Source organism: Acinonyx jubatus, chromosome A1, assembly GCF_027475565.1.
Source record: "Acinonyx jubatus isolate Ajub_Pintada_27869175 chromosome A1, VMU_Ajub_asm_v1.0, whole genome shotgun sequence".
Lineage (NCBI taxonomy): Eukaryota > Metazoa > Chordata > Mammalia > Carnivora > Felidae > Acinonyx > Acinonyx jubatus.
Genome location: NC_069380.1, coordinates 11978158 through 12001099, shown reverse-complemented (window position 1 = coordinate 12001099; position 22942 = coordinate 11978158). Strand labels below are relative to the sequence as shown.

At 45.7% G+C, this 22942-nt stretch overlaps 1 protein-coding gene across 1 annotated transcript in view; it reads right to left on the bottom strand.

Moving 5' to 3' along the window:
• Window positions 1-20142, bottom strand: part of KL (klotho) — a 46221-nt gene extending 26079 nt beyond the window's left edge. The window contains exon 1 of the mRNA XM_027064662.2: window positions 19295-20142. Within this exon, the coding sequence (XP_026920463.1) occupies window positions 19295-20113 (819 nt within the window). The 5' untranslated portion in view covers window positions 20114-20142. The remainder of the gene's footprint in view (window positions 1-19294) is intronic.
• Between the last annotated feature and the right edge of the window lie 2800 nt (window positions 20143-22942).

The window sequence follows — 22942 nt, the reverse complement described above, 5'->3', positions numbered from 1 at the left end:
TAAAGTACCCCTAATCCATAGTGAATAACAAATCAAGCAAAGGCACACCAGGAAATAAGGATCAGAGAATGGGATTGACCCGGGTAGGCCAGCTCCAGGCCTCAGCTCAGGAAGATACCCAGTCATTTGGCCCCATTCCCATATCTAGGATAATTTTTCTGTGATCTTAAATAATCCTCAAAGATTATTCTTTAAAAAAAAAATTAATGTGTTTTATTTATTTTTGAGAGGTAGTGGAGGGGAGGGGCAGAGAGAGAGGGAGACACAGAATCCAAAGCAGGTTCCAGGCTCCGAGCTGTCAGCACACAGCCCGATGCGAGGCTCGAACTTGTGAACCATGAGATCATGACCTGAGCCAAAGTCAGGTGTTTAACCGGCTGAGCCACAGGCACACCCCTCAAAAAGTATTCTTTATCCGCCACTGCCCCTCCCCAAACTGCTCTCCTTGGGCTTTGGTAGGATTCATTTATGATCTAGAGACCTTCCAATAATCTTCAAGGGGTATTAATTAGTATGTATATGACACTTGAGCAACTATTAGACCTGGAGCTTCTGAGGATTGCATAAGAAATGGAAGATTGCATTTTTAATAGCCGCTATTATGCCAGAGGGATTTTGTTGGTTTGCTTGCTTTGTTTTTTAATAGCCCTATAGGGTCTTCTATTCTGAAGCTAAAAGCCAAGCCCCCCAAATTCTTCTTCACACATTTCATTTGCAGTACCTACACATTTGGCGAACGCCCCTCTACACAAGCCTCCCGGGATGTACTTCTTGAGCCAGGAAGTAGGTCTCTCTACTTCCTTCACAGGCCAGGCCTCTCTGGGAGAAGCAGTTCTGGACGGGGTGGTCAGGCTGTGCCTCACTCGAGAAAGTGGCTTCCGAGCATAGGCTTAAAACAGGTGAGGAAGCTGATTCTGTGGATTTGGGGGTCAGGTGGGATGGGAGAAACATTCCCAAGGCATAATAGCAAGACCTTCGGCAGGACTGGAGGACAGTGAGTGAGGGGCAGGAGTTAGAGTTGAGGCCAAATGTGTTAGTGCCTGCAAGAGTGTTTCCAGAATGGGGAAATGCCTGATCTAGCCCCCCTCTGTGACGAAAGGGAAAATTTAAAGGGGATTAAACATGAAACGAAAAGAAGCTTTTTAATCAAATTGTAAATGGCATGGTTTTTACCCCCACCCCCCCCCCCCACCCCTTGTTTCTCACAGATTAGCAATAAACACAGGGAGGCAGCCTCAGGCAGTTTCTGCTGTAACTCCTGAGAGATTGCTTCCTTCCAATGTTTCTGAAATTAGAATTGCAAAGGAAAATCAAACAAGACCTCTGAATTGAAACACACTTTTTTCACAACTATTATATGTCTTATCGTGTAATCATTATTTCACCAAGCAAACATTTAAGCAACAGGCAATTTGTGCAGGGCAGATAGTGTGGGATCAAAGCCCACGTACACAAAATGATTGTGACATAAGATGGAAAATGAAAGGGCCCGGGTGCCTGGGTGGCTCAGTCAGTTAGGTTAAACATCCGACTCTTGATTTCGGCTCAGGTCATGATCTCACAGTCGTGGGATCGAGCCCCAGGTGGGGCTCCATACTCGGTATGGAGTCTGCTTAAGATTCTCTTTCTCCCTCTCCCTGTGTACTGCCCCCACTTGCGCTCGCTGTCTCTCGCTCTCTCTCTCTCAAATAAATAAGGTCTTCAAAAAAAAAAAAAAGAAAATGAAAGGGCCATAAGAAGGATTAAAAAAAAAAATACAATGGAGCTTCAGAGAAAAGGAAGACTCCTTCCTGTGGAGAGGTCTTCACGTAGGAGGTAATTTCCAAACCATATATTGAAAGATGTGTCGGTCCTGGGGAGATGGAAAAAGACATTTCAGACAGATCACTGGGAGCTGGAAAGCCTGTGATGTGTGGCAACTCATATTTTTCAAAGACAGAACATCCCCCACGATCCAGTACACCGTGACCTTGCCACTCCTCCCCCTGAGGGGTCTGTGTTCCCCCTCCCCCTGACTCCGGGGGTTGTGACTGATCTGACAGAAGTGAAGCTACATGACACCACTTCCTTCTAGTTGGTTCTCTTGGGGTGCTTGCTAAGCTGAAGCTAGCTTCCACATAAGAAATGTGACTGACTTGAGGCTCACAAACTGTGCACTAACTGCCAGTCATGCGAGACAGCCCAGCCCGGTCGAAGTGACATGACTGCAGAGAAAACCTCCCCAATCCCAACCCACCATGTGGAATCCAGTAAGTCCTGGGGAATGACGTAGCAACAATTAGTGGAACTGATGTATATGGTTTAGAGTTTTTTTAAATATTAGTAATGGTGAGTCTCTAGATATTTAATGAAGGCAAAAAAACACTGGTGACAAGTCAGGGCTCACATTCTCCTCCATTTCAGAGTGCTAATATGTGGACAAGAAGGGAACTTTCTCTCAGTCTAGACATTCACTAGCACACCCCCAAATGAAACTGTGCTCAGGCAGCCTGCATTAATGGAATGCGTGCTGGGAGCCGGTTCAGGAAAGCTGGGTTCTGATCCCAGTTGGCAGCCACGGGAAAGTCAGCTAGACTCTGAGCCTCTCAACTAATTTACCTGCCCCCCCAATATACACAAAAGCACTTCAAGTTCTATAAAGCATTATTCAGTGGTACAGGTTTTTAAAAATTATTCTAATTACATAAATCCATTCGTGTAGCTTGAAATCAAATAGTACCAAAGGCCAACCATGAAAAACAGTGTTTTCCACACCCCCTCAAACTCCCTCTCCTGCTCCCTGCAGGCAGCCACATTTAACTTTTAGCTGGTTTCCTCCAGCAATTACCATCATGGTCCTAAATGATCTGCTTATTCCAAAATTTAATACAGCATCATGATAAGGAAGAGATGGCACTTTTACATTCCCCAACTTTCTTCGTTTATTCTCCCAAATGTCTGTTGTTATTTAAATCATTAATCAGTTCAAGGTTTTTATATAAATATTGGTCATTGCAAAGCCAAATAGGACACTAACAATATCCCCCTGCCCCCCACCGCCTTTTTTGGACAGTTTTTTATTTTCCCCTGAAAAAACAATCACCTCATTATTAAACCTGCAAAATATTCCGTGCGCTTAAATGCTTTCATGATTCTCCATCCTATTCACTGCCATACCACCTGTTCCACTGAGTACATTTCCACCTGCTCTGCTAGACCTTTCCATCTTCCTGGTTTTATCTGGACTAGATGCTGCCTAGAGCTGTGCTTGTCCTAGGATTTTTCTCTGTTTCTCATGGATTGGAGCCATACTCTTCTGGATCCAGTTTCTTCTTCTTATTTGCTCTGTAATTTTGCTGGTGCATACCTTCCATTAGAGTCTTAGAACAGATTACATTGAAGATAAGCTTTCGAAATCCCTCTACAACTGTGCATTCATTGTTCTAGGATCTCAGTTTAAAGCAGAAGGCTCACATTCAGTTTTGGGGCATTTTCTTATGTTATTTCTCTAGTAATTTCCTGCCCTCTATTCCATATTCTCTTTTTTGAAACTCCTGTTAGTCTGATGTTGGACTTTTGTACTTGATCTTTTCAATCTTTTCCCCTTGTCTCTAACATTTCCATTTCGTTGTCATTTTGCACTACTTTGGGGGCATTTCTTTTACTTTACTCTCCAAACTTTTTACTAAACAATCACGTTGTGGAGGTCCAAGAATTTTTTTTAATATTCTCTGTTCTTTTTTCAGTTTGTGTGTATTTAATTTCCTGCACAATTTGCTTCTCTTGGTTTGCTTTTCTGTTTATTTATTTTATTCTGTTTCATGTTGAGCACTTTCTTCAAATACTTTTTGATGCTTGGCTGTCCATTCATATTTGAGAGAAAAGTACTTAAAAACTAGTCAGAAATGAATTTATATGATAGTATTGTTGCTTCTTGAATAATTGATGCTTGAAAGCTATATTTTAAGAGTATTCATTGATGAAGCAAAAATTTACTGGTTGCTTACTGTCTAACACTGACAGGTGTTTGCAACACTAATTAATAGGAGCTGTCCCACTGAGGCAAGGTCACTAACAACAAGTAAACAGAGTTTACTCACAGTCCTATTTCTTTTCAACATTTTTATCATCAAAAGGATGAAAATTCACAAAGCATTAATCTGGAAATTTGGAAATTCTGCAAAGCTCAATTCAAAAAGTGTCCTACAGACCAAAATATTACAAATAAGCACTATAACTAACAAAAGTAAGGTTTTTAAAAATTTATTTTTTAGAGACAGTGGGGAAGACAGGTGGGGGGGAGAGAGAGAGAGAGAGAGAGAGAGAGAGAGAGAGAGAGAATCTTAAACAGGCTCTGCTTAAGAGTCTGAGCACGGAGCCCAGTGTAAGGCTTGACCTGGGGCTCAATGTGGGGCTCAGTCTCACAACCATGAGATCATGACCTCAGCCAAACTCAAGAGTTGGACCCTAAACTGAGTGAGCCACCCAGGCACCCCACAAAATTAAGTTTTAAAGTGATGATAAAAACTTCGGGGTGCCTGGGTGGCTCGGTTTGTTAAGCGACCGACTTCGGCTCAGGTCATGATCTCACGGTCCGTGGGTTCGAGCCCCGCGTCGGGCTCTGTGCTGACAGCTCAGAGCTTGGAGCCTATTTCAGATTCTGTGTCTCCCTCTCTCTGTCCCTCTCCTGCTCACAATCTGACTGCCTCTCAAAAACAAACATTTAAAAACATTTTTTTAAGTGATAATACATTTTTTTTAATTTTTATGCAACTTGTAACAATAATCGCAGTTCTGCCTACTCTCCACCCCCCTACAATCTCCCCAGGTCCCCCTGGCAGAAGTTAATACCTTTGACTCTTATAACTTTTGAAATTTACACACTTCCATACTTGCACACTTCAGGCAGTATCCACTGACTTCCTGTTACGGTAGGTGAGGACTTAGCTATACAGCAGAGTTTGGTTTAAAAAACTAATGTTCCATAACTGACATTACTCTGCTAATGTGACTATTACTCACAGCTGGGCTTTATAACATGGTAATTAAGACTGTTTTCTTTCTTATTTTTGTGTTCCTTAAAGTTACTAATTGCATTGCTTTTTCATTTCCTTGGTTTTCTTTGTGCTTGTGTCTAATTCTTCCCACACTTTCCAACAGCCCGTCAGCATAAATTTCTAAAAGTTCACATCAGCCTCCAATATTTTTCTTGGAGACACACTTCTAGAATCTTCTCCCCTTCTGGACTGGTTGCTCTTAGTTCTGCTGCACAGTTGACTTCCTGGGTCTACAATTCACCGTCACGTTCCTGGATTAGATTTACTGTTCTGTCTTCTTCCTTCTTCCTTCTTGTCTCCATCATGCTCCTGATGGAGGGTGCATGGAAGATTTAGTTTATGAGACTTTGAGTAGTTTGAAATCTCATTATTTTACCTTCATAAATGATTGATAGTTTAAATAAATATCAAAATCTGGTTGGAAATATATATTAGAAAAATTCTGGTTGGAAATTCCCCTCTTGGGAGTGGCATTCCTCACTGGTGTTTGGAGTGTTTGTAGTAGCCATGAAAAGGCACTGCTCAGTTTCCTGTTCTGAGAAGCATAACTGACCCATAGCACCAGTTGCTACCCCTTTAGACCCACTGCTTCATTGGTCCTGAGGTCATGCTTCTCACAGGCTACTCCCTTATGACTGAACATAGCAGGGGTACTAATGTAGACCCATTCCTGCAGGATGGGGACCCCTCTAATAGGCAATGTTGACTGGCCTGACTGTATCTTTCTTAGATCTGTATTGCCATCTGAGACTTTTCCCACCTAAACCTACTTCTTGCCCACTCTCTTTCACAGATGTCAGACAAGTCATGGTCTAAAGGCTCTGCCTTCTGTGCTCCTTCCTCTTTATCCTTCACAGTTGTTTCCTTCAAGAAATGTTTTACATATCTAATCCTGTTCTGACATTTGCATCTCAGAAGACCTAAACAAACACAAGTCAGGTTTCACTTCCTAGAAGGGAAAGAAAGTGCCATTCTGGGTAATATTAAGGGGGCAGATAGTTTCCTGGCACAAGCCGGTGTTCCAATTGCCAAATATTTCACCAGTGGAACCTGGGGAAATGTCATGGTGAAGGGGAATGCATCGTAGGTGCAATGATCCAGGCATTCCAATGCCCACAAGGAGGGGCGAACTGACTGGTTCCTATCATACTGTACTGAGTCTCCGCAGAGAGATCATGAGAAACCAAGGGCCTTTAAGAAGCAAAGACACAATATGAGAGCCAGAGGGTTTCACTAGTAGCTTATCTCCTGAAGTGGAAGTATACACACAGCTTAGCCTCAGTCCTAGGACCTGGTAGAGATGCAGAGCTGCAGAGAGGTTTAAATGCTCGGTTAAGGTGGGTCTGTCATGCCAAGGTCAGAGCCCTGGTTGGGAAAACCTAGGACTCTGGAACATGGGCCATAGTTGCTGGGATCTTCAGAACCCTTAGAACCCTTGGGGATTACAGAGGTGGCCGCCCCTTGCCTAATTAGAGATAGCACTTCCCTATGCTGAAGAGGCCTCACCCTTAAAAGACAGCAGGTGCCTCCCTCAGAAGTTGACAGGCCACTAAGTAGGGTTAAATCCCAGGTTTAAAACCTGGAGGCAGCTGGGCCTACAGAGGAGGCAAGACATTATATGCCAAAGTAGCTTCAAGATTTAGAATGTAGTGGGGCACCTAGGTGGCTCAGTCGGTTAAGCGTCCGACTTCGGCTCAGGTCATGATCTCACGGTTCAGGAGTTCAAGCCCCGCGTCAGGGCTCCGTGCTGACAGAGCAGAACCTGCTTGGGGTTCTCTCTCTCCGCCCCCCTCTCTGCCCACTCCTCCACTTGTGCTTTCTCTGTCAAATAAATAAACTTAAAAAAAACAAAAACAAAAAAAGGTTTAGAATGTAGTGGCAAGAACCCAAGGAGTACTACTGGGTTTGAATTTGGAGGGCCCTGGATTCCAGAACTGGAATGTAAGACAAGACAACACAGAATTTGTTGACTAGGGAGCACTCTCTCCAGAAATGTGTGTTAATGCTCTGGCCAGGACCTCAGGACACAGGGCAAACTTGCTGCTCGAATGGCTCTGAGAAGCCTAGAAAAAGTGATGGCCAACGCTGAGTGGGCAGAAATGCTTGAGTTTCCCTGACAGCTGAGAAAGGAAGGAATACAAGAAGCCGAGAGACGTAGGCGTACTGGAATGAGGATATTATGTAAGGCCAAACAACCCACTAGCGTTTGGCGTTTCATCTGAGCGCCAGAGGGAGAGACACCATGCACCAAGTCCATTGGGAATATGCCATGAGGGCGCACAAGCATCGCTGGTGTGGTGGCAGTTCTCTGCAGGTCAAGGCTGATGGTTGGAGAGGCCATCACAGAGCTGGGCTTGTTATCATCCATGGAGGCCATGACAGCCTGAAGTAACAGAGACCAGGCAGTGGGTGGTGCTTAAAGCCAGAAGCCAGGAGGCCACAACTGCCATAACATGGTATTGGCATGGCTGGGCAGACTGCCACGCTTCACAGGGAGCTGTGAAGATGTTTAATAGAACATGGCAAAATAAAAAGCCACGATCCCTTGCTCATGGACCCATTGGCCCTGCTGTACCACAGCAGCTTTGTTCTATAATGACTCCCCAAGTACCTCACGTTCAGTATGGGAATTCACACCTTCCAGTTCTAGGAAATATCTTGGAATTACTTCATCATTTGCCTTCTCTTTCTATCAGTTATCTATTGCTATAAAGCAAACCACCCCGGTCAGGGGATTGAAATAACAAGGATTTATGATTTCTCTGGTCTCTGCGGGTTAACGGGGCTTACCTGGACAGTTCTTCTGCTCCATGTGATGTAGCAGAGGTCACGCCTATAGCTGCACTCAGCTGGGATCTCACCGGTGGCGAGAACATCCAGGGTGATCTTTGATCTTCCAAAGTCTGTCTTCACCTTTCAGTAAACCAGCCCACGTGCTGACACCGGTTCTCATGACGGAGCAATCCAGAAAGACTTCCAATGTGAATGCACTTTAATTAAACTTTCGGTTGCTTCACATTCACTATGTTCCATGGAACAAAACACATCTGCTGTCAAGCCCGCAGTCCGGGAAGGGGAAGGCACAGATCGTGGATACTGGCCAGCATGGTTCATTGAGGGCCACAGCCTAACACCCTACTGCACCCCTGCTTTCTCCTTCTGGAACTCTCATTATTTGAATGTTACACCTTTATCTCCCACCTCTTTGACTTTTTTTCCATTCATCTCTCTGTCTTCTTCCTACATTATTAGGTTTCATGCCTCACCTTTATGTTCCAACTTTTCTATTAAATTTTTCATTTCTGTTATAATGTATTTCATTTTCAAGTATTCCCCCCCCCCATCTTGTTATCCTTTTCTTATATCCTGTATTCAGTATCTTCTCTTATCTCAGACTCCCATTGGGGGTTTTAACATTTGTTTTTCTTTATTGAGCTATAACCGACATATAACATTATGTTAGTTTCGGGTATACAACGCCGTGACTTAATATGTGTATATACTATAAGTGATCACCACAATAAGTCTCATTAACGTCCGTCACCACATAGAGTTGTGGTTTTCTTCTGTTAAGAACTTTTAAGACCTGTTCTCTTAGCAGTTTTCAAATATACAATGCAATGTTATGAGCTATAGTCACCATGCTGTATATTACATTCCGTGACTTATTTGATAACTGGAAGTTTGTATGTTTTGACTGAGGGTTTGGTAGGGGGGTTTGAGCATTTTCTCCCTGCATATTCTTGGTTTCTCCAAGCTTCCTTCAAAATTAGTTGATCGTCCTGTTGTTGTTTCTTTATTTGTGTGGGTCTCAATCTTTCATGTTTAGAGGCTTTCCTCAGATGTCTGTTGATCTTTGACTGCCTATTCATATTTAAGAAGGACAAACAAAAAACCTGACTGGAAGGTCTGAGCTACAGTGTAGGTGGGGTTGGCTGACTTTGAGTTTCACTGTAGAGGGATCTGTCTCATTTAATTGTTGTGGAAAACATTAGGATCAGTATCTGAGGTCTTTCCACATGAACTCATCAGATTCCCTGGAGAAGATTCTTCCAATCTCTACCTGGAGAGTAGGCCACACTGTCAGCCTTCTGAGACCCTGGTAGGGAAGATGGAGGGCGGGGTGGGGGGGAGGCTGGGGGTGTCTCAGCTGTCAGCTGCATATGTTCACTTACTCCTTATTTTCAGTATAGGACTCATGCCCTCAAATGTGCCTGGTGTCCCTAAGCCCAGACACTTCCCATTTTTTACTCTCTAGAAAATTAACCTCTAGTTTTCTCCTGAGTGGAGAAGGGGCAGATGCCCAGCAGTGAGGAGAAGGGGGTGATCTAGGAATCTGGTTCTTTCTTAAATAACCTTCAGCCGGTTCTCCTCATGTGAGCACTTAACTCCCTTCTCCTCCAGATCCAGAATATTTGGTCTTGCTACTCTCGGAGCCTCCTGGAGATTCTGCAATCCTGGGATTTGTTCTTGGCCTCTCCTACTGCCAACAGTCTACCTTCTTAGGCCTGCTCAGTCAATAACACTCGTACATCTGCTTTTCAGCTCCCAAAGCTTTGCTGCTACTCTGCTGTCTCCACTGTGTGGGTCTTTGTCTCCACCCCCTTCCCTCCTTCTCTCCTGCCCTCACTCCTCCCCCGCCTTCATTCTTTAGCAGTTTCTTTACTACAGTTTCATGGGGTTTCAAGGAAGAGAAAAAAATTGTAGTGGGTAAATTCAATCTTCCATCTTTTTCCAGAAATACTACTTACTATTTCTCTATCACAAAAGCAATACATTTTGCTTATAGAAAAATTAGAAAATCCAGATAACCAGAAAGCAAAAAAAAAAAAAATCATCTGGGGGTGCCTGGGTGGCTCAGGTGGTTAAGCATCCGACTTGGGCTCAGGTCATGATCTCTCAGTTCGTGGGTTCGAACCCCACGTGGGGCTCTGTGCTGACAGCTGGAGCCTGCCTCAGATTCTGTGTCTCCCTCTCTCTCTGCCCCTCCCCGCTCATGCTCTATCTCTCTCAAAAATAAAAAATTTTTAAAGTCTTCTGTAATCCCACCATCCAGAAATAACCCACTGTTAACTTTTTTCCTTTCCCCGTTCTTGGAGGGGGTGTATTCTCTCATTCCTGCAACAAACATCTGCATGCTCCCTTGCATGCCTCCCTTGTGAGGCTCCAGGTATAAAACAGGAATATAAACATGGTTCCTGGCATCTCAAAGCTGAGGTCTGTCGAGGGAAGACAAGCAAACAAATCACTTCAGTAAAATGGGTCAAGTGTGGTTAGAGAAGTAATACAGGATTTTATGGAAGCACCAAGCAGGAATGCCAAATGTAGTTTTGGTTATGTCAGGAAGGGGCTAGAGAGCCCCGCACAGCCCAAGAACTGTAAAGTGCTCACTACTTAGTCACATGTCGTTATCAGCAGAGCTATGTAAGAAGCATAATACAACTGGCATTTTTCTCTTAACAACATACCATGTGCAACTTTTTAATCACCATATATCAACTTTTTAATACCCAAATACTATTCCACTGTATGCACGTCCCGCTATTCCTTTAACTGAATTATCCATCGGTGGTAACTGCCTTTGTTGCCCAGTGAAGATGAGATTTACTAAGATTAAAAGTTCAAAAATAAGCAACAAAAGATTTCAGGAGAGGTCTGGCTTAACGGCAACTTACACAGGGAAACACTAAAAAGCCCGAGAGGCTTTAACTGACTACAAACTAAGCCAGTCCACGGGGAGGTGACAGCCAAAACAGTTAATGCGGTCTTGGACGGCATTATCCTCAGTCAGCGTCCAGGCAAAGAAATGCACCCTAAACATCTGGGGCAGCTACAATTGGTTCTGTACCTCAAATTCTAAGAGAGGACTTGAAAAATTCTAGGTTTGCGTTTCCAGCTTCTTTCCCTCCTTTCCCCCCAGTGCTTCAGCCCTTCCAACGACTGATCCTGTGGGGCGAATTGCCACCTACCCCAACCGCATGCCGCTCTCCCGGACCATCACAAGCCCTTCTTATGCTGGGTGCCTGCACACTAGCCCCAGCAATAGGAGCCCACAGCTATTTTTGTAAACGAACCGTGCCCATTCATTTACACGTTGCTTATGGCCACCCTCTAACTGCACGGACACAAGCGAGTGCTTGCGACAGACACTGCATGACCCACAAAGCTTAAGACCTGGCCCTCTGCAGAAGTGCTTGCCAGCCCCTGATCTCACCAGCATAGTTTTCACCGACTACCCCCAAAACTCTTACCCATCCCTCCTTTCTTGGCACCCGCGCCGTCCCTGGTACTTACTTCTATGAAGGCACTTACACATTTCAATGTAATTATTTGACAACCCTATCTCCCCTACTAATCTCTAAGGGACATGAGGGCAGGGGTCTTACCTTATCCTTCTTTTTGTGGAAATGTGAGAGCCTTTCCCTTAAACCCTTAAACCGCCATCACTCCCCCCAGCCACAGCCTCTTGTATATTTGGAACAGACCTGCAGACTCAGAGAGAAGTTTTTGTCCTTTGTGGGTCCAGGGAGGCTGTGACATGTAACTCTGACCAGGAAGGGTGGAAAGGGCCAAGCGATTGGTTCAGGGTAAACACAGCCCACGTTAGGTAAACAAGAGGAAGCTGAATCTCTCACGCAGCCCAAAGAGTGTACTTTGAAAATATCTGTGCTATGACTTCCGTTTGGCTTCAGATCACTTCAGGGAAGCTATACCTGATCCCAGAACGAAAGACCCTGCCACCCTTCCCTCCCCCTGCCTCTGCCAAGCCCCAGCAGAAAGGCCTGACATTGAGTAAAGAGAAGCCAACACCAGGAGAGAAGTAATCTCACTGATAGGGGAAGGGGCTGGAGGGAAAAGACCAAATGAGGAGGAATCCAGAGAGAAGGGGGTGTCAGACAGGAAGGAGGAGGAGCACCCTCCCAAAGATTTGCAGGTGCCTGGAGATGACATACATTCCCTACCACCCCTCACCTCCCCTGTGGCTTTGGAGCCATCCCCTGGTCCCTCACAAAAAGAACGTGTAAATACAGCCAGAGGTCCCTATTCTCTGCAGGATCCGGAGTCTGGAAACTTCCGGCCCCTTACATCTACACCCATCTCCAGCCCCTTGTTAAGGATGGTGGGACACACGCAGGTCTGACAACGAACCCTGGAGGGCTCTGCTCCTTGAAGACCATGCCCCACTTCCCACCCCTGGAGAAACAGGAAGGTCAACTTTTCCACCTCCCACTCGACCTTATCCTCAAGTGTGAGAAGATACAGAGGCCTCTCTAGGGTCATATTTGCATTCTCAGAAGTCAACAACATGCCTGCCTGCCACATGGCAGGCTCCCAAGAAGGGGGCCTTGGCTAAATGTCCGGCTCCCTCTAATTCTCCTTGAGGCAGACTTCAGCATGAAGAGAAAATACTTAGGAAGAACAAAGTGGCCTTTTCAGATATTTGAAGGGCTGTCTCATCAAAAAGCAGTTCGTTTTATTCTTTGAGATTTGGAAAGGCCAAGAGCCAACCAGGGGTAAGTCCTGTACTGAAGTCCTAAAATGAAGAGACAGGCTTCCCATTCAATATAAAAGATGAGAATGAGTGGATTACTTGGGAGGAACTGAGTTCCTCTTCCTGCAAATAGTCGAGCAGAAGCTAGAGGACCCCAGGAGAGTCACTGGGAGTGGTTTGTCCTGAGAAGAAATGTGACCTGGGATTTCCCCAGCCCTTTGTATTTCTTTCCTTTTTTCTAATTTTTTTAATGTTTATTTATGTTTGAGAGAGAGAGAGAGAGAGAGAGAGAGAGAGAGCACAAGCAGGGGAGGGGCAGAGAGAGAGGAGACACAGAATCCAAAACAGGCTTGAGGCTCCCAGCTGTCAACCCAGAGCCCGACGCAGGGCTCAAACTTGAGAATGGCGAGATCATGACCTGAGCCAAAGCCACCCGGGCGCCCCTATATTTCTAACCTTCTAACCATGAAATAAAGATGCACTACAGGCATGGAAATAGTATTTGCTTAACCACTGTATTTCACTTAACGTATGTCACAACTTTTCGTTTATTTTGAGTATTTCATCAAACCACAAAGATAATGGTTCATGGATGATGTTCTGACATCTATACTTTAAACAATAATGTTATCAATAAAAAATCTACTCAGACTGAGACCACAAAAGTTCACGAAATAGTTATCTTTAGTTTGGTCAACATATCAAATTATAGCAGTTGTAAACTTGAGTATATTTCTTTCAAACACCAAACTGGGTCCAAACAAAGGTAGTTGGTAATGTGTTTTGGGTAAAATAGATTATTCCAAAAATGATTTGGATAATCTTTGGTCAAACGCTATTGCAATAACTGTGAAAAGTTTGTTCCATTGAGAGCTATAAGTTGCATGTGAAGAAGTTAAGTAGGGCAACACTTTCTAAAGTATTTGTCTAATTCCTCTCTCCTAAATAGCTCGTGGTTTTGCTTTTTTTATTATTATGATTGACAATAAATTCATACCTCACCTCTGCAGAGTTCTTTCCATTTTTCAAAACATGTTGACATTTATGATTTTGTTTTCCTTCTCACAATATACCTGGGAGATAGGCGGTGCGGCAGAGATCCCTCGTTGCCTGAAAGATCTGGTTCCACCTGGTTTCAACACAACTAGAATTATCTGCTGAGCTCCTGGCTATGCAGCGGGACAATAAGTCCCAGGCTCCTTACACCACGTGACTGAATTCTGCCAACGCGATGTGAGTAGAAAGGACGGTACAGCCTCCAGGTGGGGCACTTACACAGCCACATTCTTCCCCTTCCCCTCTTTCTTTGTCACTGGATTAAATGCGGGTATTATTTGCCCTGGAAATGCACAAAGGTCATACACCTATCTGGGCAGGAATTTTTTCCCTGTTCTTCCTCACGGTTTTAAACTCCTCCCCAGACACTGTGTGAGAAAACAGACTCTAAGTATTCAATTGAGAAGAGAGAAAAAAAGGACATACATACTGAAATAAGTAGAGATGATTTTACATCTGCATTTATTCCTTCATTAAAAATTATATCGATCGTATTCTTCTGTGAGGTTAGCACTAAACATTGAAAAATAAATATGATCTTATAGTCTGGGACCTCAAGGAGTCACAAATGAGTAAAACAATCCACTCTTCCTGTTGTTAGCATGTAACGGAAATATCAGCGTGGAGTCTTCAAAGGCTAAATAACAGTTTATCCCAAGATGGAGGGGCAAAGAAGTAGAGTGATCCTTCAGATTGACTTTGTACCAAGACGGAGCATACAAAAGGTAGACGATGCTTCTCTGTGTAAGTACGAGTGACAAGTGTAATTTAGTAGTTTCTGAGGAGGTGTGGACCCTGGAGGACTCACTAACACTGTGTATTGTTACTCATCCACTCTTTGTTTCTTGTCCTCCCGTTAAGCATGTATTCTATTCTCCTCCTACACCTAAACTTTCCCTGGTGCCTTGAAAAGATGACATTCATGGAAAGAAAGGCACATTTTGTACAAGTTAATTATAATAAAATTCTGGCTTAGACCAACCATATTGTCTGAACACTTAATAGAACTCATAAGACTTCTATATTCCAAAGTCATGACTAACTCCACAGCCAGGTACACAGTTGAACATTCATTCACTTTGTACTTAAGAAGTACATGTGGACATTATTTGAAGGTTGAGTAGTTTGTACTTTTCCTCTTTTTTATTAACACTGTTAAACATTGCTACCATTTTGAAATTATTTGAAATTATTATAGTCCTTTTTCTATTCTTAAAATTCTTCTTGGACTTGACTGTAACCTTTAAAAAAAACCACCGTGTTCAGTCAGCTATTCAAAGAAGAGTGAGTCAAGCTCTTTGGGAGAGATTTTTAACTATTTATGATTAAACACACTAAGGAATTCAGCAGTATTCTATAAAATACTTTAACGTTCAACCCAGTTGATTATTCCATCTATGCACCAAATATATTTCAGTGAGAGGAAAATTGGTAAAGTGCCTCCCAAAAGTATGTGGCATATATAATTTGAGCATGTATCTGCCAGATAAATTGCCTCCACTATCACTTGGGAAATGAAAACTCAACTAGATAACAAAGCTACTTCAACACGCTACTAAAGCCAGCCAGGAGATTTCCCCCACCTCCAATTCTGGAAACTTCTTCATAATATTGCATAGGGACTATAGTTTTTAATCGTTTGGTAATCTTTACAATGGAATCATAAATCTGATGAACCTTAAATTTTTACTGAAAATGTCACGTTCTGCCCCATTATGCTTGCCAATCTTCTACACAGTTAGGATTTGGCACTCCTCGTCCCATTGGAGAGTGGCTAGAAAGACTGACAAAGAAAGAAAACCCTAGGAGCATCAGATTATAGAGGCAAAGTCAGGCTATTAAATGGCCAGGAGCACGCACTGATCACCTACCAAGGACAAGATGGCACTTTAGGAGAGATCAAGTGAATATGACTTCCTTACTTAAGGAATTGCCCAGCCAGTGGGGCAGTGAAAGGAGGAAATGGTCACATGAAGGAGGCGTGTGGTAGAAGGCATCAGAAATGAGGCACAGTGGGGTTCCAGGGAAGGAAGATACGGCATTCGGGTGTGGAACCAAAGGGAAGACCAGTTCAAATGTGAACTGGGTTCTTCAAGGAAAGGTGGGATTTTAATAAATGAGGGACTTTGTCTTGCTCACACAGGACGATATCCTTGAGAATGTCCATCAGGAAACACCACAGGGCGCAAGGGCATCAGCAAGGGCATCAGCTACGAGTCTATTCCAATTATCCAGCCAGAATCTGACAGGGACTTGGATCTGTAGCTCCAGATAGAAGGAGAAGTGGTTGGATTCTGGGTACGTTTTGAAGGTAGGTAGGGCAGTAGGATTTGTTGATAGATTGCAAGTAAGATGTGAGAGAAAGGGAAGAGTTAAGGCTTGGGGCCTGACCAACTCAAAGTTCAGAGTTGCCATAATGGGTATGGGAAGCACAGGACCATCTGGAGCTCAGAGCACAAGTTCTGGCTGGAGACCCCAAACTTGGGAGTCATCAGGATCTAGAGCATTCAAAGAGTTCACCTGGAGTGAATCTAGAGAAAAGGTGCCATGATGGAGCCCTGGGCCCTCCAATATCTAGAGGCAAGGTGAGGAGGACACGGAAATCTCCAGTGAGCTGAGAGGGGAAGCAAGAGAGTCAAGTTGAGGAAGTGTGTCAAGAAAGAGAACAGTGTCTAGACAAATGCTGCAGACAGATCGGCTAAGATGTGAGCTTTGATGTTAATGCATAGCCTGCTCGATGCCAACCACGTCTGTACCACCCATTAGCATCCCAAGTATTCTCGCCTAGTCCCACGTCCTAAGTGAAAGAAAGTGTCTTTTTCCACAGGTTCCCTGTACAAACATTTGCAAGACTCCCACATGAGAAGCCCACGCGTACCTCCAGCTCGGTCCTGGCCTTCTCAGAAACCCATGGGCAGAATAAAAACTCAGAGGCACTGCTGGGGCCAGAACCCCAACTACAGGCCTCAATGCTAGTTTCTCAGGGGACATCAGGAGCTGTGAAGGTATAGCAGTCTCTCTACAAGTCACAGAGAAAAGGTGTGTCCTCTTTCTGGGTTATACTCAGATGAGCAAAACAACCCGGGGCGGGGGGGGGGGGGGGGGTCCTAGAGCTCTCTGGGGAAAACCTTTTAGTTCTGTTTCTCCCAGTCTCTGACTCTGGCTCTCTTTTAAACACACACACACACACACATACATTTTTTCAAGGTTTATCTCAGTACCAAGAACCCAAAAGAATATGGAGACTTCCATTTTGAGCAGAACCCTCCATTATTCAACCTGCTGTTTGTCTGACCTGCCTCCTGTCCTCCAGGCCATCAGACAACAATTCTTGAACTCGGGGTTAGCGCAGGGGTGAGGGTGGGCCGCTAGGAGAGAAGGTTGGTTCAAATCCCCAGTCTCCCCGGGAGGGGGGGTCTCTTTAGTCTGCAAATTAGTGGAAGCACACAATGGGGCAGGGAAGGGGTGCTGGCCACTTTGCTCCTTCACCAGCATCAGATCCCTAAATGCAAAAGAATATGCTAGGGGCTTAGTGGCCTTAACAGCAATATCTAAGCCCTGGCTGAAATGTTCTATTACCCATATATGCACAATATGTCTTACCTTTTCAAATAAGGTCCAAACTTCCCTACCTTCCTGTCCCTAACACAGCCACCAAGAAAGAACATTGAAAACACAATGAAAATATCTCATATGAAAAAATTAAGCTATTGTTTTTGATAACGACAAGTTACCTCTTCATAGTATGTAAGAATGGCTACATTCCAAACCAAAGAAATTTGAAAGCAAAATTAATATTTTACAGCTACTAGCATTTTGTTTGCAGCCTCAGCAAAACCAAACGTCCACCTGTTAACTAATTTCTTATGAATACAAAGTCCACTGTGTTTCTGGGAAGGACGGTTAGTGTTTGTCAAGTTTTTTTGTGTGTAAAGACACAAAAATATAACTGAAAAGTTAATCAGAGGGCCAAGAGTGGGAACAAGGATCAAAAAAAACATGTTTACCATTTCAAATACCAGTCTACTAGAAAGCTCCTTCAGTCCCCAGTCCTGATTTTATACGTGAAAGGATCATGTAAGTCACTGCAATAAAAACTGATGACTTTTTGTATACATACAGAGTTTAATACATGCACTCTAAAAATAGAACTTGTATGATTTAAATCTAAAGTAGTGATTTTGCAGGAATGGTCTATCGGACCCTCCAGCTGGTCTACAAATTTGTTTGTTTCTGGTATGAACTAAAATTTGCTTATGCTCTCTTCAAAAGAGGGACCACTTCTTCCCATACCTTTTCTATCACCAACAATGAACAGGTGGTGTTTAAGGTATTTTGGTTCCTTAAAGAATTGACAGACTGATAAAGTTTCTTACTATTGCTCTAAAGTATCTTAACGAGAAGAATATGTATCAATCTGAAATCACAATTTTGTTGTCAAACAAATCCAACATTCTTCTATGCCCCATGGTAGCACACAGGAGCTGACATACAATCTTATTTAGCCATTATTCCAACATTACCAGGAGCTCAGAGTGCTTAGTCACCTCAACAACCCAGTCCTGTTCTGCCTCAGTGGCTTCCATGAAAAGTGTGTAGAAGTGGTTTTCATCTTCATTTTGTTCAAAATCTGTGGCTTAATTCTCAATTTAAAATAGGTCTTCCGTAAGCCCACTAGTCACCAAAATAGAGTACGAGAAGTCAGACACGTAAACACTTTTATTAAAATGTTTGCACATATACAGAAAAAAAAAACTCTTTCTCTCGTGGTATAAAACTCCGTACAAAATGTGCCAATGACTGACATTATCATAAAGGAACCCTCAAATCAGTGGGACCTAATCTTGAGCACTGAGTGAAGAACTAGGAAAAAGAACTGAGAGACAACCTGATCGTGGCATATCAAGAACTCCTGCCGTCAGGATGTACTAAGCCTTCTGCACAAGGGTGTCAAAATCAATTGCGTCAGGCTAAGGATCATCTCATCACCAAGGAGTCCTCTGAACTGGAGAAAGGATCTTGGGAATACTGTTGTTGTAGGGCACAATCTAGATCATCCTGTAGTTGCTTCTGTATTTTTACGGCTATAGCCCTGTTTAAGATTGTCCAAGGGGTCTTCACTGCCCTGATGATTAGTATGGTTGATGGACGCAGTTCTGCCTGCCATAGAAAGAACTTCCAAAGACAGTTTAAGCTCAGTTCTCCAGGAGATGCCCTTTTGAGACCTTTGCATCTGCTGCACTGTGAACATGGGTCTCTCTCTCTCTCTCTGTCACACACACACACACACACACACACACACACCACAGATCTTACTGGAGTAACACTGAACCCATGACATCTCCATAAACTCTAGCAGAGGCTAATGCCACCTGCTCGGCTTCCTAACAAACCTGTTTCTTTCATCCACCCTCCTCACTCCTCACTCTTAGCTACTATTGGGAAATCGTCCCCTCCTTACCTCTAGGGATTCCCATACACCCAGAGAAAGGAACTTTCCTTTTTCTCTCCCCGTTCCCAAATACCTGGCTTCCCAGGAAAGCCCCAGCTGCTCAGCTCCCCCCCCCCCCCCAAGATGCCAACCCAGGTGACTTCAGGAATGTGTTCAAATGGAACTTCCTCTAGGCTGAAGGCTCGGCCCCCCACTCGCCCCTGGCATCTCCAGAGGCCCTCTCCCCGCGTGGCCCTCTGCCCGGCCCCTCGAACTCACCAGGAGGAGGTTGTGCGCCACCAGGTACCCGAGCCGCGCGCTGCCCCGGACGCCGGGGGCCAGGCGCCCGGTGGCATAGCCGTGCCAGGCCACCACGTAGGGGTTGTCGATGGTGATCCAGTACTTGACCTGGCCGCCGAAGTGGCGGAAGCAGAGCTCGGCGTAATCCCTGAAGTGGTCGGCCAGGGCGCGGTTGGCCCAGCCGCCGTAGGCGTCCTGCAGGCGCTGGGGCAGGTCCCAGTGGTACAGGGTGACCACGGGCTGCACGCCCAGCTCCCGCAGCCGCTCCAGCAGGCGCCGGTAGTAGCGCAGCCCCTCGCGGTTGGGGGCGCCCGCGCTGCCATTGGGGAGCACCCGCGCCCACGAGATGGAGAAGCGGTAGTGGGTGACCCCGAGCTCGCGCAGCCCCTCCGTGTCGCGGAAGACGTTGTTGTAGCCGTCGCTGGCCACGTCCCCGGTAGCGGGCGGGGACGGCGACGGGGCGCCCGACGGCGGGCGGGCTACCGGGGGGGCGCCGGGGGGCGCCGGGGGGTGGTGGGTGAACGTGTCCCAGATGGACGCGCCCTTGCCGTGCTGCCGCCAGCCGCCCTCCGTCTGGTAGGCGGCGCTGCCCACGGCCCAGAGGAAGCCGTCGGGGAAGGTGTCGTGGAGGAGGCCGGCGGCCTCGGGGGCCGGAGGCTGCGCGAAGCGGGCCCAGGTCTGCGCCCCGTCGCCGGGCTCGGCGCGCAGGCGGCGGGCGCCCAGGCCCAGCAGCAGCAGCAGCGAAAGCGGCAGAGGCGGCGGCGGCCGCGGGCGGCGCGGCGGGGCGCGGGCGGGCATGCTTCGCGGGAGCCGGGCGCTGGGGCGCCGCACCGCGCCGCGCCCCTTTATGCCCGCGCCCCGCCGCGCCGCCCGCCCCTGCCGGCGCGCCCACCCCCGCTTCCCCGCCGGGCCCCGCTGGCAATAATTACCTGCGAGCCGGAGCCTCCCCGCTCCCGGGAATGGGGAGGGCGCGGGGCGCAGAGGGCGAGCGCGTGCCGCGGAGGGGGCGCGGCAGCGAGCGAGGTGCAGCGGGCGCCTCTCGGGGACGTCGGAGCAAAGGCACCTGTCCTTCGCTGCTCCCAGGAGCGCGGGGGGATGTTTGGCGACGCAAGCGGCCTCCCGGCCACCTTCTCTTTCCCCTGGGAGAAGCCACGGAGCGGGTGTTCGTCGAGGAGGAAAGGCGGCCCACCAACTTTCCCCGAGCTCAGCGCGGGCTCTTTGCCTGCCCTCCCGGAGCCCGGCGGTGGGGGAGCACCTGCTTTCTCGTGGCCTCCACTCGAAGGCCGAGAACAGCTTTAGGCCGACATTGTTAGAGCCGTTTGCCTGAAACCGATTGGGAGGGTAAGGTGGGGGGAAAGCCAGGTGGGAACTCGGAATGCCTTGCGACAGCGACTGGTGGCGGCGGACTTTCTTAGAGTCTTTAGGGAGAGCAGGGACGCGCAGGGACGGAGGGTCGGTCCCCAGGGACCCGTGTAGAAAGCCTTCAAGGAAGACAAAGGAGACGCGTGGGTTGCATTGACACTCTGCTTTACTCTCCCTCATACGGTTATCTTGTAACCATTTCAAACCAGCGCCGGTTGTTGAGTTAGACGTTGCAGAATTACTTGCCCACGGCCCAAAGGAAGGGAAAGGTGGCGAGTTCCTGTCAACGACAGTTTTGATTGTTCTTATTACACATTTTTGTTTTTTAAGAAAAAACGACGTACCAAGGTTTCAACTTTGAGTAACTGTTATTTACCTATTTTTTTAAAAAATCCTTTTATGAATAATCACGGTTTAGCTTTCAGCTCTGACTTAGCAAGTCACTTATCTGTGTAAAGTTTTGGGCGCAGCTCTGCTGGAGCCCAGGGTCCCAGGGTCCCACCAATGCCTCCTGAACAGAGAAGGGAAAGGGGAGGAGGGATTTAGCCCAAGCAACCACTCCCACCCACTACAACAAAAGAGATTGGTGACTTCAACCCAGTTGAGAGAGAGCCCTTTTGACAGGTTGTGGGGACACAGTGTCCATTTGAAGATGTGTATACATGACCTACGAATAACTGATGTCCATCTGGTGGCGAGTGGAGCGACCTGGGCTCCACCTCTGTGATCTTGGAACAATCTTTTCTCCAAGGCTTAAGATTCTCATATGTAAAATGCAGATGTCTGTGTCTACTCTGCCACCTTTGAGGCCTGTGAAATGCAAACGTAAAAATGTGCACACAGATGACTCCATCACAGAAAACACAGACAAATTTAAGATCCTGCAAATATCTCCCTCCCCCTCCAGTACCGTGGGACTCACTCCCAGCACACCTGTGCCTGTGCTGAATGACTAAGATCTCCGCCGAGGTATGAGTACGTCTGTTCTTGTGGGATGATCATCCCTGTGCTGTTTCTTACACATTTAAAATTGGTAAAGTTTTGAACATTGCAAATGCAGGCGCTTTTATTAATTTCCTTTAAATGTTAGCACAATAAATTTATTCCAATATTTTATTAAATATTCCCAACTCCAGCTAGCATATATTATCGTGATTAGTAAGATTAAGCCATCCGACTGGAACAAGACATACTGCTATTCTTTTACATGTGGCATTTACATTTTTCAATAAATGTGAAATAACAAACAGTGACACTTAAGCAATTTAAAAAATTATACCACACAACTGTGCAGGCACACTCGCTCCCCGCTAAATTAAAAAGCATTTATGTCTGCATGCAGGACCACATTTCCCTTCTAGAGCTGACGACTGGAGCATCTGCTGGATCATAGCTTGTTAAGTTTCAATTAAAAATGCATCATGGGTCTCATGGAAAAGTAGCTTAGGCTAAGTGTTCACTTATTGATGTATGGTCTGTTCAGGGCAGATTGTATTTATTGCTACTTTTATTTAACCAACAGTTTAAAAAAAGAGAGAGAAGTGGTTTTGTTGTTGTTGTTGTTTTGTTTTGTTTTGTTTTGTTTTTGGAGCCGTGGTTAAAAAGAATGACCAAGTTGATTAATGCTCACATTTGAAGTTCATCTCTCCTAAGTTGGACATCCAAGGCTCCCGCATTTGCAGAGATATTCCCAGGTGATAGTTAATTTAACTCGATGATGAACATTCATGATAATTAAGGTTTATTTCCAGAACTTGCTGTTTATCAAGTTTCTGTTTGTGGTTATTGACCGGCGGGTTCCTGAAGTGTGAGTAACTGCTCGCATTGCCCCTCACTTGTTCAGTTTTATTTTGGTTCTCGTCTTTCACAGCCACCTTCGAATTCTAAAATGTGGGTTTCATTTAGTGCTTTGTTCTCTGGCAAACAAGAGATTAATTACTTGCTGTGTTTTGAATATGAAGGTGAAGTTATTGATGCATCCAAGGAAGGGAAATTTTAAAATCTACTTACTGAGATCTGTCACGGTGATGATTTTCAACAACCACAAGGGGGTTCTCAAGCCTCCCATCATCCACATTCCTTCACCCTTCAGTCCCTTCTTATAAGTCCTTCTCTGTGTGCTCTGTGAGCCCATGCCAGGCAAGAGAGCAGAAGGAAGTCCACTGACCTCCATGGGCCCAAACACAACCCCAGCCTCACAAGCTCTCAGCTCCTCAGCCACAACATTCAGCCTCTATGGGGAGGAATGGATATCGTCACCAACAA